General features: G+C 42.3%; 1 protein-coding gene across 1 annotated transcript in view; it reads right to left on the reverse strand.

Moving 5' to 3' along the window:
• Positions 1–19,086, reverse strand: part of rsl24d1 (ribosomal L24 domain containing 1) — a 25,903-nt gene extending 6,817 nt beyond the window's left edge. The window contains exons 1-3 of the mRNA XM_083763663.1: positions 18,971–19,086; positions 5,008–5,121; positions 1,771–1,843 (exon numbers count right to left, since the gene is read on the reverse strand). Coding sequence (XP_083619789.1) covers positions 1,771–1,843; positions 5,008–5,121; positions 18,971–19,051 — 268 coding nt within the window. The 5' untranslated portion in view covers positions 19,052–19,086. The remainder of the gene's footprint in view (positions 1–1,770; positions 1,844–5,007; positions 5,122–18,970) is intronic.
• Positions 19,087–20,000: the final 914 nt, after the last annotated feature.

Here is a 20,000-nt window from a genome sequence, read left to right on the forward strand (position 1 = left end):
ATATTTTTATTTTAAATTATAGATATTTTTTAGGGGGCATTTCATGTGATCAACCGTCACGCCCTACTATAGCCCATTCTGACCGGGCACCCATTTTGGTGTTAGCATCATGTCATGCTTTAGCTATTGAAAAATAGCAGATCTACAAGCTCATATCGCGCCACCGAGTGGCGCGATACGAGCTTGTAGGTCTGCTATTTTTGAAAAATCGAAGAGCGACTGACATTTTTAGAATCTGATCTCAGGTCAGAATGGGTTCATCAGACCAGTGTGTGTCCGGCGGAAACCTCGTATGAATCTGATCTCAGGTCAGAATGGGATAGGAAGCCCCCTGATTCCCCCAAATGACACTGCAGTGCCAACCTGCTCATCAGGATCAATCAGGGGTTCAGAGTCTTGCTCAAGGACACTTCCACACGCTAACTCTGGGGGAGCCCACAGGGATCGAACCGGGAACCCCCCCCCCCCCCGCCACTATAGTTCAACACTCACTCCAGAGGGCCACTATAGTTCCACACTCACTCCAGAGGGCCACTATAGTTCCACACTCACTCCAGAGGGCCACTATAGTTCCACACTCACTCCAGAGGGCCACTATAGTTCCACACTCACTCCAGAGGGCCACTATAGTTCCACACTCACTCCAGAGGGCCACTATAGTTCCACACTCACTCCAGAGGGCCACTATAGTTCACACACTCACTCCAGAGGGCCACTATAGTTCCACACTCACTCCAGAGGGCCACTATAGTTCCACACTCGCTCCAGAGGGCCACTATAGTTCCACACTCACTCCAGAGGGCCACTATAGTTCCACACTCACTCCAGAGGGCCGCTATAGTTCCACACTCACTCCAGAGGGCCACTATATTTCATCGCATACTAGTCCACCCATCGACTGATCTAATATACGGCAACCTTCCCTGTGTTTCTACACTAGTCCACCCATCGACTGATCTAATATACGGCAACCTTCCCTGTGTTTCTACACTAGTCCACCCATCGACTGATCTAATATACGGCAACCTTCCCTGTTTCTACACTAGTCCACCCATCGACTAATCTAATATACAGCAACCTTCCCTGTGTTTCTACACTAGTCCACCCATCGACTAATCTAATATACAGCAACCTTCCCTGTTTCTACACTAGTCCACCCATCGACTAATCTAATATACAGCAACCTTCCCTGTGTTTCTACACTAGTCCACCCATCGACTGATCTAATATACGGCAACCTTCCCTGGGTTTCTACACTAGTCCGATCCAGAAGAACACAGTTTTCCGGCCACTGCTACAGAGCTGACAATGAGGTTATATCTTCCCTTCTTCTCTGGAGTCCTGCCTCAAAGCAGACCAGAGGTAGAAAACTGTGGTTCCCTGATGTCATTGCTATCAGGGACACATGATGTCATCGCTAGGGACACATGATGTCATCGCTATAGGGACACAGGCATCAGTAAGCAGGAACTGGGGTTGGCAATGAAGGGCCGGGAAGTCTGGTGTGGCGTTGTGAAATCTATGATCTCGACCGCGGTCAAAAAATGACGATGACGTGAGGGCGTACATTTAGTTTATATATAGTTCTACACCTGTACAGTTAACAGTACAGTAGTGTACAGTTAAACAGTACAGTAGTGTACAGTTAAACAGTACAGTAGTGTACAGTTAAACAGTACAGTAGTGTACAGTTAAACAGTACAGTAGTGTACAGTTAAACAGTACAGTAGTGTACAGTAAACAGTACAGTAGTGGACAGTAGGCCCTTACCTGTCTTTCCCCAGAGCTCTCTCTGGTATTTGACCGGAGAGTTTCTGCGCTTCTCGAACTCCAGAGCGTTGTCCTGGAGGAGGAAGAAATACAACAATTGTCAATTACTACTAATAGCCCATTCTGACCTGAGATCAGATTCTATAAATGTTCTTCTACATCCTGACAGTTTTCTGAAAAAGCTATGTTTCTATGTCAGTCGTTCTTCGATTTTTCAAAAATAGCAGACCTACAAGCTCATAGCGCGCCACTCGGTGGCGCGATATGAGCTTGTAGATCTGCTATTTTTCAATAGCTAAAGCATAACATGATGCTGACACCAAAATGGGTTCCCGCCCAAAATGGGTTAATAATAATAATAACTAGAACTGCACTCTGTCGAGCACTAGTAGGCCATGAATGGCCTACTAGTGCGCAAGCAGAGCGCGCAAGTACTGTCGACCGCTACAAACTGTCAAACCTCAGCTTCTCTGTGAAGGAACGTTTGAAATGTTGAATTATTAGGTTTAGCTATTTGCTACCTACCTACTTTATGCATGTACAAAAGTAGTATTACGAAGTATGGTGCAAGTTTCTATCTATAAAAGAAATACAGTTTTATCGATTTAGAATTATTCTGGATCCCTTTTTAGTTTTTCAAGACAAATAAATCATCGATATCCGATGGGACAAAAAGGTATATAAACTGAAATAAAATATGTTATCACATATACAGTATAATTATTTGATTATTTATTTTAAATTGTCAATTGCTTTAAATTTACTTAGTCTTGGACTATAGTGATATTAATACTAAATGCCTCTGGGTAGATGTATGTAATTTGTAAGTTGATTAGCGGTTAGCCTGACGTAAACAGAGACATTTCTGGTCTAGAGGGGCGGGTCGCGCCTCAGAAATGCGCGCACCCTGATTGGATCTCATCGATCTGTCCGTCACCCCCGGCCCCTCCTCTCCCCCCTAGTGCAGCGCTACGTCACATCATTTAGAGCGACGCCCACCCGGAAGGGTTGACTCCCACTTTTAGACTGGTTCAGCCCACGGCTTTTTCCAGGCTTTCATCTTTCGCGCAGACGAAATGAAAGCCTGGGTATCGAGGCTAATTAGCGGTATACTGTGGTTACTTTGCGCCACTTTTGTTGCGTATGGACTGTCCCAGCATAAGACGTCAATATAACTGGTATAACTAGCTCTCAATGATGACGTAATAAAGATGTGGATTAAAGGACCCAATGCCAGAGGGTAATTGGTTTTTGATGGTGACGTAATGACGATATGTTTTAGTGTGGGGAGGATTAAAGGTAATGCTCCTGTGTATACATGTATGTAATCTGTAATAATGACGATATGTTTTAGTGTTGGGGAGGATTAAAGGTAATGCTCCTGTGTATACATGTATGTAATCTGTAATAATGACGATATGTTTTAGTGTTGGGAGGATTAAAGGTAATGCTCCTGTGTATACATGTATGTAATCTGTAATAATGACGATATGTTTTAGTGTCGGGAGGATTAAAGGTAATGCTCCTGTGTATACATGTATGTAATCTGTAATAATGACGATATGTTTTAGTGTTGGGAGGATTAAAGGTAATGCTCCTGTGTATACATGTATGTAATCTGTAATAATGACGATATGTTTTAGTGTCTGGAGGATTAAAGGTAATGTTCCTGTGTATACATGTATGTAATCTGTAATAATGACGATATGTTTTAGTGTCGGGAGGATTAAAGGTAATGCTCCTGTGTATACATGTATGTAATCTATTAAAGGTAATGTTCCTGTGTATACGTATATAATCTATTAAAGGTAATGTTCCTGTGTATACATGTATATAATCTATTAAAGGTAATGTTCCTGTGTATACATGTATATAATCTATTAAAGGTAATGCTCCTGTGTATACATGTATATAATCTATTAAAGGTAATGTTCCTGTGTATACATGTATGTAATCTGGCACCACTGCCGTATCAGGCACAAGTAGTCATTAGGTCATTTGCTGGGACGGTGCGTAGATACACATCGAATATCGTCCTGGGCGAAACTAGTACTTGCTCGCTCTGCTTGCGCAAGTATTAATAATCACCACAGTCAGCTCATTCCCCGAGGCCTTCCTGAAGGCCTTGGTCCACTAATAATAGTAATAGTAGTAGTAATAGTAATAGTAATAAGAATCACTCCTAACCACCAAGTTCTTCCCATACGGTCTGCTGAACTAACCTGGTGTACTCCATGTTCTCCTGTAGCGGTTTTATGGTCTGACTTCTGTCTTTTGTGCTTTTGTTTTCTTTGTTCTTGTTATGCAGTACATTTCCGTTTTTCCACTGTCCCTCTGTATTCTAATGTTTAACCCATTCTGACCTGAGATCAGATTCATACGAGGTTTCCGCCGGACACACACTGGTCTGATGAACCCATTCTGAGCTGAGATCAGATTCTAAAAATGTCAGTCGTTCTTCGATTTTTTTCAAAAATAGCAGACCTACAAGCTCGTATCGCGCCACTCGGTGGCGCGATATGAGCTTGTAGATCTGCTATTTTTAAATAGCTGAAGCATAACATGATGCCAACACCAAAATGGGTGCCCGGTCAGAATGGGTTAAGATCTGCATGTTTCCACTGTCCCTCTGTATTCTAATGTCTAAGATCTGCATGTTCAATACCATTGTTTTTCTCACTGTCCCTCTGTATTCTAATGTCTAAGACCTGCATGTTCAATACCATTGTTTTTCTCACTGTCCCTCTGTATTCTAATGTCTAAGACCTGCATGTTCAATACCATTGTTTTTCTCACTGTCCCTCTGTATTCTAATGTCTAAGACCTGCATGTTCAATACCATTGTTTTTCCACTGTCCCTCTGTATTCTAATGTCTAAGACCTGCATGTTCAATACCATTGTTTTTCCACTGTCCCTCTGTATTCTAATGTCTAAGACCTGCATATTCAATACCATTGTTTTTTCTTTAAACAAACAAAAACAACTATGCATGTACATAAACATGCCTGGAGGAGGGTTTTTTAGGCTTTCTCTTTCACATTTTGTATCGACCTTGTGTATCATTTCCGAAATATTTTTGTATGTGAAAATAAACAAACAAACAATAGTAGTAATAGTGACAATAATAATCACCACAGTCAGCTCCTTCCCCGAGGCCTTGGTTCAGTAATATTAATAATAGTAATATTAGTAATAGTAATAGTAGTAATAGTAATATTAGTAATAGTAATAATCACCACAGTCAGCTCCTTCCCCGAGGCCTTCCTGAAGGCTTTGGTCCAACGGGACTTCCTGGGGTTCCTCTTCCGCTTGAAGTTCTTGTGACATTTAGACTTACAGAACCGGAACATCTGGAGAGAACACATTACAATACATTATAGAACCGGAACATCTGGACAGAACACATTATGACATTTAGACTTACAGAACCGGAACATCTGGAGAGAACACATTATGACATTTAGACTTACAGAACCGGAACATCTGGAGAGAACACATTACAATACATTATAGAACCGGAACATCTGGACAGAACACATTATGACATTTAGACTTACAGAACCGGAACATCTGGAGAGAACACATTATGACATTTAGACTTACAGAACCGGAACATCTGGAGAGAACACATTATGACATTTAGACTTACAGAACCGGAACATCTGGAGAGAACACATTACGACATTTAGACTTACAGAACCGGAACATCTGGAGAGAACACATTATGACATTTAGACTTACAGAACCGGAACATCTGGACAGAACACATTACATTACAGAACCGGAACATCTGGACAGAACACACAGAAATCAGCGATCCGGTTTGATATCAATAATAAAAGCTAATCAGACGGGACATTACGCCAGAAGCGTCCTAAAGTCGTCTCTTCGGTCCTACTGAAAATTTCTGACGAGCCGAAATCTTTTCGGCGGAAATCAGCCGAAATCTTTTCGCCGGAAACCAGCCGAAATCTTTTCGCTGTAAGCGGTAAAATAGGAGTATGAAGTCTGTTTTAAAAAAAACAGCAGATCTACAAGCTCTCAGTGTGTCACCTCGTACATTTACTAGGAATAGTGCAGGCTTGTTGATCTGCTATTTCTGACAAATCTTGAAAATGCGGCACATTATCTTTGAATATATATTCTTCTTTCAGAGCGTTTTTAACTCAATTCTTGCAGTGTTGATTTCGTCGACTAAAACCAAGACGAAAAATGTTCGTCGACTACATTCTTTCACTGACGGAAACGAAATGGAAATTAAGCTATGATGACTAAGACCAAATGTATTGACAATTTCGTTAGGAAGGGACCAGTGGACAAGAGATCCAGTATGAGTCATTTTACACTTGGTTGCATGATGAAAATAGCCGATCTACAAGCTTGTCAGTCATTACGACGGCACCAAGGCCCGCCAAAATACATTTCAGTCGACTAAATCAACCGCAGATTTAGTCGACTAAAATCTTATGACATTTAGTCGACTGAAACTAGACTAACAATAATACATTCCGGGTGACTAAAATGTGACTAAAACTAAATGCATACTATTCAAGAGACTAATGACTAAAACTAAAATAGAAATTTGCTGCCAAAAACCACACTGGTGTCAGGAAGTTCCTACAGTTACATTAGTAGATTTGGATTATTATTACAAATACAAATATCATAACATAATGCTAACATTATGTTATGCTTTAGCTATTGAAAAATAGCAGACCTACAAGCTCATAGCGCGCCACCGAGTGGCGCGCTACGAGCTTGTAGGTCTGCTATTTTTGAAAAATCGAAGAACGACTGACATAGTTTTCAGAAAACTGTCAGGATGTAGAAGAACATTTATAGAATCTGATCTCAGGTCAGAATGGAAAACTGTCAGGAGGTAGAAGAACATTTTTAGAATCTGATCTCAGGTCAGAATGGAAAACTGTCAGGATGTAGAAGACATTTTTTTAGAATCTGATCTCAGGTCAGAATGGAAAACTGTCAGGATGTAGAAGAACATTTTTAGAATCTGATCTCAGGTCAGAATGGAAAACTGTCAGGATGTAGAAGAACATTTTTAGAATCTGATCTCAGGTCAGAATGGAAAACTGTCAGGATGTAGAAGAACATTTTTAGAATCTGATCTCAGGTCAGAATGGAAAACTGTCAGGATGTAGAAGAACATTTTTAGAATCTGATCTCAGGTCAGAATGGAAAACTGTCAGGATGTAGAAGAACATTTTTTGAATCTGATCTCAGGTCAGAATGGAAAACTGTGTCAGGATGTAGAAGAACATTTTTAGAATCTGATCTCAGGTCAGAATGGAAAACTGTCAGGATGTAGAAGAACATTTTTTAGAATCTGATCTCAGGTCAGAATGGAAAACTGTCAGGATGTAGAAGACATTTTTAGAATCTGATCTCAGGTCAGAACGGAAAACTGTCAGGATGTAGAAGAACATTTTTTGAATCTGATCTCAGGTCAGAATGGAAAACTGTCAGGATGTAGAAGAACATTTTTAGAATCTGATCTCAGGTCAGAATGGAAAACTGTCAGGATGTATAGAAGACATTTTTAGAATCTGATCTCAGGTCAGAATGGAAAACTGTCAGGAGGTAGAAGAACATTTTTAGAATCTGATCTCAGGTCAGAATGAAAACTGTCAGGATGTAGAAGAACATTTTTAGAATCTGATCTCAGGTCAGAATGGAAAACTGTCAGGATGTAGAAGAACATTTTTTTTTAATCTGATCTCAGGTCAGAATGGAAAACTGTCAGGATGTAGAAGACATTTTTTTAGAATCTGATCTCAGGTCAGAACGGAAAACTGTCAGGATGTAGAAGAACATTTTTAGAATCTGATCTCAGGTCAGAATGGAAAACTGTGTCAGGATGTAGAAGAACATTTTTTGAATCTGATCTCAGGTCAGAATGGAAAACTGTCAGGATGTAGAAGACATTTTTTGAATCTGATCTCAGGTCAGAATGGAAAACTGTCAGGATGTAGAAGACATTTTTAGAATCTGATCTCAGGTCAGAACGGAAAACTGTCAGGATGTAGAAGAACATTTTTAGAATCTGATCTCAGGTCAGAATGGAAAACTGTGCCAGGATGTAGAAGAACATTTTTAGAATCTGATCTCAGGTCAGAATGGAAAACTGTCAGGATGTAGAAGAACATTTTTTAGAATCTGATCTCAGGTCAGAATGGAAAACTGTCAGGATGTAGAAGACATTTTTAGAATCTGATCTCAGGTCAGAACGGAAAACTGTCAGGATGTAGAAGAACATTTTTTTAATCTGATCTCAGGTCAGAATGGAAAACTGTCAGGATGTAGAAGAACATTTTTAGAATCTGATCTCAGGTCAGAACGGAAAACTGTCAGGAGGTAGAAGAACATTTTTAGAATCTGATCTCAGGTCAGAATGAAAACTGTCAGGATGTAGAAGAACATTTTTAGAATCTGATCTCAGGTCAGAATGGAAAACTGTCAGGATGTAGAAGAACATTTTTTTTTAATCTGATCTCAGGTCAGAATGGAAAACTGTCAGGATGTAGAAGACATTTTTTTAGAATCTGATCTCAGGTCAGAATGGAAAACTGTCAGGATGTAGAAGAACATTTTTAGAATCTGATCTCAGGTCAGAATGGAAAACTGTGTCAGGATGTAGAAGAACATTTTTTGAATCTGATCTCAGGTCAGAATGGAAAACTGTCAGGATGTAGAAGACATTTTTTGAATCTGATCTCAGGTCAGAATGGAAAACTGTCAGGATGTAGAAGACATTTTTAGAATCTGATCTCAGGTCAGAACGGAAAACTGTCAGGATGTAGAAGAACATTTTTAGAATCTGATCTCAGGTCAGAATGGAAAACTGTGCCAGGATGTAGAAGAACATTTTTAGAATCTGATCTCAGGTCAGAATGGAAAACTGTCAGGATGTAGAAGAACATTTTTTAGAATCTGATCTCAGGTCAGAATGGAAAACTGTCAGGATGTAGAAGACATTTTTAGAATCTGATCTCAGGTCAGAACGGAAAACTGTCAGGATGTAGAAGAACATTTTTTTAATCTGATCTCAGGTCAGAATGGAAAACTGTCAGGATGTAGAAGAACATTTTTAGAATCTGATCTCAGGTCAGAACGGAAAACTGTCAGGAGGTAGAAGAACATTTTTAGAATCTGATCTCAGGTCAGAATGAAAACTGTCAGGATGTAGAAGAACATTTTTAGAATCTGATCTCAGGTCAGAATGGAAAACTGTCAGGATGTAGAAGAACATTTTTTTTTAATCTGATCTCAGGTCAGAATGGAAAACTGTCAGGATGTAGAAGACATTTTTTTAGAATCTGATCTCAGGTCAGAACGGAAAACTGTCAGGATGTAGAAGAACATTTTTAGAATCTGATCTCAGGTCAGAATGGAAAACTGTGTCAGGATGTAGAAGAACATTTTTTGAATCTGATCTCAGGTCAGAATGGAAAACTGTCAGGATGTAGAAGACATTTTTTGAATCTGATCTCAGGTCAGAATGGAAAACTGTCAGGATGTAGAAGACATTTTTAGAATCTGATCTCAGGTCAGAACGGAAAACTGTCAGGATGTAGAAGAACATTTTTAGAATCTGATCTCAGGTCAGAATGGAAAACTGTGCCAGGATGTAGAAGAACATTTTTAGAATCTGATCTCAGGTCAGAATGGAAAACTGTGCCAGGATGTAGAAGAACATTTTTAGAATCTGATCTCAGGTCAGAATGGGTTAATTAAACAACTTCAGCCCATTGGCCGATCTACAAGCTCACACAATGTGTCAATCAATGGAGGAGAAAAAAGTGAAGGTTAGTAAAGTGCCCCATCTTGTGACGGAGCAGAGGTACTACACCTGTACTGGCTTTGGTTTGATTGATTGATTGATTGAAGGATTTAACAACAGTTTGCAGAATTTCAGTACATTTCTACCAAAACTCAATATAATAAACTGTTATACTGTGAGTGGACGACACCACCATAAAGCACTACACTTGTTTACAAGAGGGTCCACCATGTTCAATTCATCACAACATTTTAGAGACGTACAAATGTGCACTTCTTCCATATAACCCATTCTGACCGGGCACCCATTTTGGTGTCAGCATCATGTTATGCTTTAGCTATTGAAAAATAGCAGATCTACAAGCTCGTATCGCGCCACCGAGTGGCGCGATACGAGCTTGTAGGTCTGCTATTTTTGAAAAAAATCGAAGAACGACTGACATTTTTAGAATCTGATCTCAGGTCAGAATGGGTTAATCAGACCAGTGTGTGTCCCAGTGGAAACCTCGTATGAATCTGATCTCAGGTCAGAATGGGATAACAAACGAACAGGAAATGATCATAAAAGGAGGTAAGAATGGACAAGAACAGCGAGGCTCAGGGGAGCCCTTATCCTTTCACATCCAGGACCATGTGCGCAGTAACAGACAAAACCTTATCCTTTCACATCCAGGACCATGTGCGCAGTAACAGACACAACCTAATCCTTTAACATCCAGGACCATGTGCGCAGTAACAGACACAACCTTATCCTTTAACATCCAGGACCATGTGCGCAGTAACAGACACAACCTTATCCTTTAACATCCAGGACCATGTGCGCAGTAACAGACACAACCTAATCCTTTAACATCCAGGACCATGTGCGCAGTAACAGACACAACCTTATCCTTTAACATCCAGGACCATGTGCGCAGTAACAGACAAAACCTTATCCTTTCACAACATCCAGGACCATGTGCGCAGTAACAGACACAACCTTATCCTTTAACATCCAGGACCATGTGCACAGTAACAGACACAACCTTATCCTTTAACATCCAGGACCATGTGCGCAGTAACAGACACAACCTAATCCTTTCACAACATCCAGGACCATGTGCGCAGTAACAGACACAACCTTATCCTTTAACATCCAGGACCATGTGCGCAGTAACAGACACAACCTAATCCTTTCACAACATCCAGGACCATGTGCGCAGTAACAGACACAACCTAATCCTTTCACAACATCCAGGACCATGTGCTCAGTAACAGACACAACCTTATCCTTTAACATACAGGACCATGTGCTCAGTAACAGACACAACCTTATCCTTTAACATCCAGGACCATGTGCGCAGTAACAGACACAACCTTATCCTTTAACATCCAGGACCATGTGCTCAGTAACAGACACAACCTAATCCTTTAACATCCAGGACCATGTGCGCAGTAACAGACACAACCTTATCCTTTAACATCCAGGACCATGTGCTCAGTAACAGACACAACCTTATCCTTTAACAACATCCAGGACCATGTGCTCAGTAACAGACACAACCTTATCCTTTAACAACATCCAGGACCATGTGCGCAGTAACAGACACAACCTTATCCTTTTATACAACATCCAGGACCATGTGCGCAGTAACAGACACAACCTTATCCTTTAACATCCAGGACCATGTGCGCAGTAACAGACACAACCTAATCCTTTAACATCCAGGACCATGTGCGCAGTAACAGACACAACCTTATCCTTTAACATCCAGGACCATGTGCGCAGTAACAGACACAACCTAATCCTTTAACATCCAGGACCATGTGCGCAGTAACAGACACAACCTTATCCTTTCACAACATCCAGGACCATGTGCGCAGTAACAGACACAACCTTATCCTTTAACATCCAGGACCATGTGCGCAGTAACAGACACAACCTAATCCTTTAACATCCAGGACCATGTGCTCAGTAACAGACAAAAACAAACAACATCCAGGACCATGTGCGCAGTAACAGACAAAAACAAACAACATCCAGGACCATGTGCGCAGTAACAGACACAACCTTATCCTTTAACATCCAGGACCATGTGCGCAGTAACAGACACAACCTAATCCTTTAACAACATCCAGGACCATGTGCGCAGTAACAGACACAACCTAATCCTTTAACATCCAGGACCATGTGCGCAGTAACAGACAAAACCTTATCCTTTAACATCCAGGACCATGTGCGCAGTAACAGACACAACCTAATCCTTTAACAACATCCAGGACCATGTGCGCAGTAACAGACACAACCTAATCCTTTAACATCCAGGACCATGTGCGCAGTAACAGACACAACCTTATCCTTTAACATCCAGGACCATGTGGGCAGTAACAGACAAAACCTTATCCTTTAACATCCAGGACCATGTGCTCAGTAACAGACACAACCTTATCCTTTAACATCCAGGACCATGTGCGCAGTAACAGACACAACCTAATCCTTTAACAACATCCAGGACCATGTGCGCAGTAACAGACACAACCTTATCCTTTTATACAACATCCAGGACCATGTGCGCAGTAACAGACACAACCTTATCCTTTAACATCCAGGACCATGTGCGCAGTAACAGACACAACCTTATCCTTTAACATCCAGGACCATGTGTGCAGTAACAGACACAACCTTATCCTTTAACATCCAGGACCATGTGCGCAGTAACAGACACAATCTTATCCTTTAACATCCAGGACCATGTGTGCAGTAACAGACACAACCTTATCCTTTCACATCCAGGACCATGTGCGCAGTAACAGACACAACCTTATCCTTTCACATCCAGGACCATGTGCGCAGTAACAGACACAACCTTATCCTTTCACATCCAGGACCATGTGCGCAGTAACAGACACAACCTTATCCTTTCACAACATCCAGGACCATGTGCGCAGTAACAGACACAACCTTATCCTTTAACATCCAGGACCATGTGCGCAGTAACAGACAAAACCTAATCCTTTAACATCCAGGACCATGTGCGCAGTAACAGACACAACCTTATCCTTTAACATCCAGGACCATGTGCGCAGTAACAGACACAACCTAATCCTTTAACAACATCCAGGACCATGTGCGCAGTAACAGACACAACCTTATCCTTTAACATCCAGGACCATGTGCGCAGTAACAGACACAACCTTATCCTTTCACAACATCCAGGACCATGTGCGCAGTAACAGACACAACCTTATCCTTTTATACAACATCCAGGACCATGTGCACAGTAACAGACTAAACCTTATCCTTTAACATCCAGGACCATGTGCGCAGTAACAGACACAACCTTATCCTTTAACATCCAGGACCATGTGCGCAGTAACAGACACAACCTAATCCTTTTATACAACATCCAGGACCATGTGCGCAGTAACAGACACAACCTTATCCTTTCACAACATCCAGGACCATGTGCGCAGTAACAGACACAACCTTATCCTTTAACATCCAGGACCATGTGCGCAGTAACAGACACAATCTTATCCTTTAACATCCAGGACCATGTGTGCAGTAACAGACACAACCTTATCCTTTCACATCCAGGACCATGTGCGCAGTAACAGACACAACCTTATCCTTTCACATCCAGGACCATGTGCGCAGTAACAGACACAACCTTATCCTTTCACATCCAGGACCATGTGCGCAGTAACAGACACAACCTTATCCTTTAACATCCAGGACCATGTGCGCAGTAACAGACTAAACCTTATCCTTTCACATCCAGGACCATGTGCGCAGTAACAGACACAACCTTATCCTTTTATACAACATCCAGGACCATGTGCGCAGTAACAGACACAACCTTATCCTTTAACATCCAGGACCATGTGCGCAGTAACAGACACAACCTTATCCTTTAACATCCAGGACCATGTGCGCAGTAACAGACACAACCTTATCCTTTAACAACATCCAGGACCATGTGCACAGTAACAGACACAACCTAATCCTTTAACATCCAGGACCATGTGCACAGTAACAGACACAACCTTATCCTTTAACATCCAGGACCATGTGCGCAGTAACAGACACAACCTTATCCTTTAACATCCAGGACCATGTGCTCAGTAACAGACACAACCTTATCCTTTAACATCCAGGACCATGTGCGCAGTAACAGACACAACCTTATCCTTTCACATCCAGGACCATGTGCGCAGTAACAGACACAACCTTATCCTTTAACATCCAGGACCATGTGCACAGTAACAGACACAACCTTATCCTTTAACATCCAGGACCATGTGCGCAGTAACAGACACAACCTTATCCTTTAACATCCAGGACCATGTGCGCAGTAACAGACACAACCTTATCCTTTAACATCCAGGACCATGTGCGCAGCAACAGACACAACCTAATCCTTTCACAACATCCAGGACCATGTGCGCAGTAACAGACACAACCTTATCCTTTAACATCCAGGACCATGTGCGCAGTAACAGACAAAACCTTATCCTTTAACATCCAGGACCATGTGCGCAGTAACAGACAAAACCTTATCCTTTAACATCCAGGACCATGTGCGCAGTAACAGACACAACCTTATCCTTTAACATCCAGGACCATGTGCTCAGTAACAGACACAACCTTATCCTTTAACATCCAGGACCATGTGCGCAGTAACAGACACAACCTTATCCTTTAACATCCAGGACCATGTGCACAGTAACAGACACAACCTTATCCTTTAACATCCAGGACCATGTGCACAGTAACAGACACAACCTTATCCTTTAACATCCAGGACCATGTGCGCAGTAACAGACACAACCTTATCCTTTAACATCCAGGACCATGTGCGCAGTAACAGACACAACCTTATCCTTTAACATCCAGGACCATGTGCGCAGCAACAGACACAACCTAATCCTTTCACAACATCCAGGACCATGTGCGCAGTAACAGACACAACCTTATCCTTTAACATCCAGGACCATGTGCGCAGTAACAGACAAAACCTTATCCTTTAACATCCAGGACCATGTGCGCAGTAACAGACACAACCTTATCCTTTCACAACATCCAGGACCATGTGCGCAGTAACAGACACAACCTAATCCTTTAACATCCAGGACCATGTGCGCAGTAACAGACACAACCTTATCCTTTTTCACAACATCCAGGACCATGTGCGCAGTAACAGACACAACCTTATCCTTTAACAACATCCAGGACCATGTGCGCAGTAACAGACTAAACCTTATCCTTTAACATCCAGGACCATGTGTGCAGTAACAGACACAACCTTATCCTTTTTCACAACATCCAGGACCATGTGCGCAGTAACAGACACAACCTTATCCTTTAACATCCAGGACCATGTGCGCAGTAACAGACACAACCTTATCCTTTTTCACAACATCCAGGACCATGTGCGCAGTAACAGACACAACCTAATCCTTTAACATCCAGGACCATGTGCGCAGTAACAGACACAACCTTATCCTTTCTAGGGTTGGGTGACGATACGAATACATCGTCAATCGCGAATATACGAATCCAATCGCCGAATATTTTTATTAGGCGATTTCTCGGGACGATTTAGCCCAATTAACATGTAAAGTGTGAGCAACATGTAGTAACAGCGGCCGGGTGAAAATCCCCCGTTATAATGGTATGCTCCCAGCCTCCCACTGTCCCCGCACTCAGCACTCAGCACCGGCAGCCGCCAGCCAAAGTAAAGGCTGGGAGCTGGGAGGATGTAGCCTACATGTTGTTTAAGCTCCGGAGTCCAGACCCATGCAGTTTAATAATATACAGTCACAACAGAATGCACACTGCTGTCTCGTGTCTCATCACAATCCCAATGCGCCACCCGTGAGTGGCGGGGGGGGAAATAAAAAAAACTTTCTACTAGTGTTAGTGTATAGGCTCGGGGATCATAATAGCGCTTAGCTTAGCATTAGCTTAGCGTGTAGCCAATACTGGTGCAACCCACTGATTGAACTTCATCTCCGCCTGTAATCCAAGTTATTTTTATTGACAACGTGAACGAACCCCGACACCAGCGCTGCAAAAATAGACAGATCTACAAGCTCTCAACGCGTAGCGAACGGCACTGCAAAAAGAGGCAGGACGCGATGCCTTGAGAGCCTGTGTGGATCAGCCCGGGGCGGCCGCAGCAGCTTGTGGGCTCCGCTCCGAGCCTCCGACGTGCGGGGAGGGAAGGGAGCTAGTTACCCTGCCGGGCCTGCCTGGCTGCGCTGCAGTCTGCAGAAACAGACTGATCTACAAGCTCTCAACGCCTAGCGAACGGAGCTGCGAAAACAGGCAGGACGCGGCGCCTTGAGAGCTTGTAGATCTGGCTTTTTTGCGACCTGCAGTGAGCTGTTCTCACTTTACTTTTATGACACGAATACATCGTCAATCGGCGAATATTGGTCAGACGATTGGCGGTTGAAAAAAATTGGCATATCGCCCAACCTTAATCCTTTCACAACATCCAGGACCATGTGCGCAGTAACAGACACAACCTTATCCTTTAACAACATCCAGGACCATGTGCGCAGTAACAGACACAACCTTATCCTTTTTCACAACATCCAGGACCATGTGCGCAGTAACAGACACAACCTTATCCTTTAACAACATCCAGGACCATGTGCGCAGTAACAGACTAAACCTAATCCTTTCACATCCAGGACCATGTGCGCAGTAACAGACACAACCTTATCCTTTAACATCCAGGACCATGTGCGCAGTAACAGACACAACCTTATCCTTTTATACAACATCCAGGACCATGTGCACAGTAACAGACACAACCTTATCCTTTCACAACATCCAGGACCATGTGCGCAGTAACAGACACAACCTTATCCTTTAACATCCAGGACCATGTGCGCAGTAACAGACACAACCTTATCCTTTAACATCCAGGACCATGTGCGCAGTAACAGACACAACCTTATCCTTTTACATCCAGGACCATGTGCGCAGTAACAGACACAACCTTATATTTTCACATCCAGGACCATGTGCGCAGTAACAGACACAACCTAATCCTTTCACATCCAGGACCATGTGCGCAGTAACAGACACAACCTTATCCTTTCACATCCAGGACCATGTGCGCAGTAACAGACACAACCTAATCCTTTCACATCCAGGACCATGTGCGCAGTAACAGACACAACCTTATCCTTTAACATCCAGGACCATGTGCGCAGTAACAGACACAACCTAATCCTTTCACAACATCCAGGACCATGTGCGCAGTAACAGACACAACCTTATCCTTTAACAACATCCAGGACCATGTGCGCAGTAACAGACACAACCTTATCCTTTTATACGACATCCAGGACCATGTGCGCAGTAACAGACAAAAACAAACATTAAACTCTCCTTATTGTACGATGTTGTATACAGGTTTCCTCAGACAAACATTAAAAACACCATTAATTAAGTTTAATGTTCGTTTTGTCACTAACACAAACATTAAATGTCATTAGGTTTAATGTTTGTTTTGTCTGTTACTGCGCAAATCGTCCTGGATGTTGAAAAAAACAGGGGTGCCCTAAAACACTTTTTAGACTTGAGATCTACTTTGAAAATGAGCTCAACCAGATCTACCCACCAAAAAAATATATAGGCCTATTATCCCATTGCTGAAAATAGTTACATATTAGACAAACGCACTTAACCCATTCTGACCTGAGATCAGATTCATACGAGGTTTCCACTGGACACACACTGGTCTGATTAACCCATTCTGACCTGAGATCAGATTCATACGAGCTTTTATGATAATTTCCTGTTTGTTTGTTATATGGAAGAAGTGTATATTTGTACGTCTCTAAATATGAGGCATAACCTCATATTAAACCTGTATATTATTGAGGGGCGCAGGACTCTAAATGCATTAGAACCAAGTGGAGCAAATCCATATGCCACCAAAATGTGTAACGCCCTACCAACAGCCATTAAGACATGCACATCCCTTGACTCCTTCAAAAACGCTCTCTCTCAAAGGGCACCTACAGACGGCTGCAGTTTGAAACTGGCCACCGTAAAATCTGTTAATCAGTTAATATTAAGTAGTTCTGGTCATTTTGTGGGGGGGCACTGGGGCCACGCAGTAAAAGTAAATGAATCCACAAAACGAACACTCATTTGTATTGTTGACCTATTTCTAAAATATTAGGGCGACTTTCGTTCTTTTTCTCTATCACACAGAACCATGTTTTTTGTGTCCATATCACTACGCCTAAAAGATAGTTCCATGTGATGGAGGGGTCAAAGTTGAACGAAAGTCGCGCTAATATTTTAGAAATAGGCCAACAATACAAATGAGTGTTCGTTTTGTGGATTAATTTACTTTTACTGCGTGGCCCCCTGTGCCCCCTCCAAAGAAAAAACACACAACACTTAACTGTATCAAATGGAGTTTTAGATGCTTTTTAAAGGTTAATTTACTGTAAATGCAACAGAGGTTTCGAGGCAGGTTATTACAAAGTGACAATGATCTATAAATACATTATCTCTTTATAAAATGATATTTTGGGGGCGAGGTAACACACGCTGTCCATGACTGACCTCTAGTGTCATGTGATCATGCACAGCATTACTAAAAACAATCTGTGAATTTAGTTTTACTACTCATGTCTGTTTTGAACAACACACGAGTATTAAACTCTAAATGTTTTTGATGAATTGAACATGGTGGACCCTGTTGTAAACCAGTGTAATGCTTAATTGGGTCGTCCACTCACAGTTAACAGTCTCTGTACCGAGTTGTGCTTCAAATGTACTGTAATTCTGCAAACTGTTAATAAATCAATCATTAAAACCAAATGGGCCAGTATCTACATCACTAGAACCAAATGGACCAGTATCTACATCATTAGAACCAAATGGGCCAGTATCTACGGGCGCGTTCGGAAATAGCGCACTGAGCGCACTGTGCAATGCAAACTAATAGGCGAGTGCGCTCCCGGTGCGCATTTCCGAACGCACCCCCTTTATCATCAGAACCAAATGGACCAGTATCTACATCACTAGAACCAAATGGGCCAGTATCTACATCATTAGAACCAAATGGGCCAGTATCTACATCACTAACTCCTAACGGCTCCTAACGGGTCCATTTGGTGCCAATTGTACACTCACTCACTGAGACCAACTGGACCCTGGCATGTTGTCACCACGTGAAGCTGCGTGTTAGCCTCGGTTAGCACGCTGTGGCTAGGCTAGCGCTGCAGTGGACGGACAGGGTTTTCCCATACGTTAGCCGTTAGCAGCATGCTAGCCAGGCTGGGCTACATAGCCTCCACAGTTGTTGTTTTGTTTTATAATAAACGGTTATTGTACATCAAACGGGTTGTTTGGTATAACACGTTATATTTTATTATATTTGTTACCTTGCAGTCGTTCCTGACGAACATCATGCCGTGTCCGGGGTAGACCGGGCCGGAGCAGAAGTAACATTTCTCTATCCTCATCCTGATGGTTCTGTTGTGGTTCTGTTCTGTCCTCCACGCACACGATGGAGGATGTGACGTTACAGCCAGGAAGTACAACAACTCTTCTTCTACTGCTGCTGTTCCTACAAAGTGGTGGTCCGGGGACCCCCAGGGGTCCTTGAGGGAGTTCCAGGGGGTCCCCAACCAAATTGGACCCTTATGGGTCTGTACTCTGTAACTCTGAGAGTGTACACATGGAACCATTTTGTACACTCTCAGAGTTAAATTAACTTTGATTTTACAATGTAATTAAATTGGGGGTCCCAGAGATAGAAATGCCATTAATCGGGGGTCCGTAGACTATAATGCATGTCAAACTGGAGGTCCTTGGAATTAAACGGGTTGAGAATCACTGCTGAGCTGGCATATATTTTCAAATGGGGGTCCGTGGGCTAAGTATCAATTTCGGGGTCCTTAACATGAAAACATCAAATTCACAGGAATAAAGGGGATTGTAAGTAAATTCACGGCAGAATGGGCAGTTAAAAATCGACGGGGGGGTTTGTAGGGGTAGCAAGACCACTCGCCCTTGGCGAATCGCCTAGACCACTCGCCCAGGCGATTCGCCAAAACGTCAAGTCCACTCGGACCAAGCAGAAGGCCATTCGCCCCGGGGCGAGATGACTTCCCCTTTTGGCGACAAGTCTTCACTTTTTGGCTAGTGTTTTCTTCACTTTCAGCAACTGCAGCCTTTGCTAGCTACTGTGCTAAAGCAACAAAAATAACATCCGTACTTCTTGAACACAATTTACAATTTAGGCATTTAGCAGACGCTCTTAATCCAGAGCGATTTACATTAAGCAAGAACAAAAGCATGGGAATACATCACATAAAAGCATTTATCATGAAACATGCGTAAGCTAAGAAAGTAACAGTGGAATATCTATATAATGAAACTATATACACATATACATATAAACTATACATA

The sequence above is a fragment of the Protomyctophum parallelum genome (genome assembly GCF_964188405.1).
Source record: "Protomyctophum parallelum genome assembly, chromosome: 4".
NCBI lineage: Eukaryota > Metazoa > Chordata > Actinopteri > Myctophiformes > Myctophidae > Protomyctophum > Protomyctophum parallelum.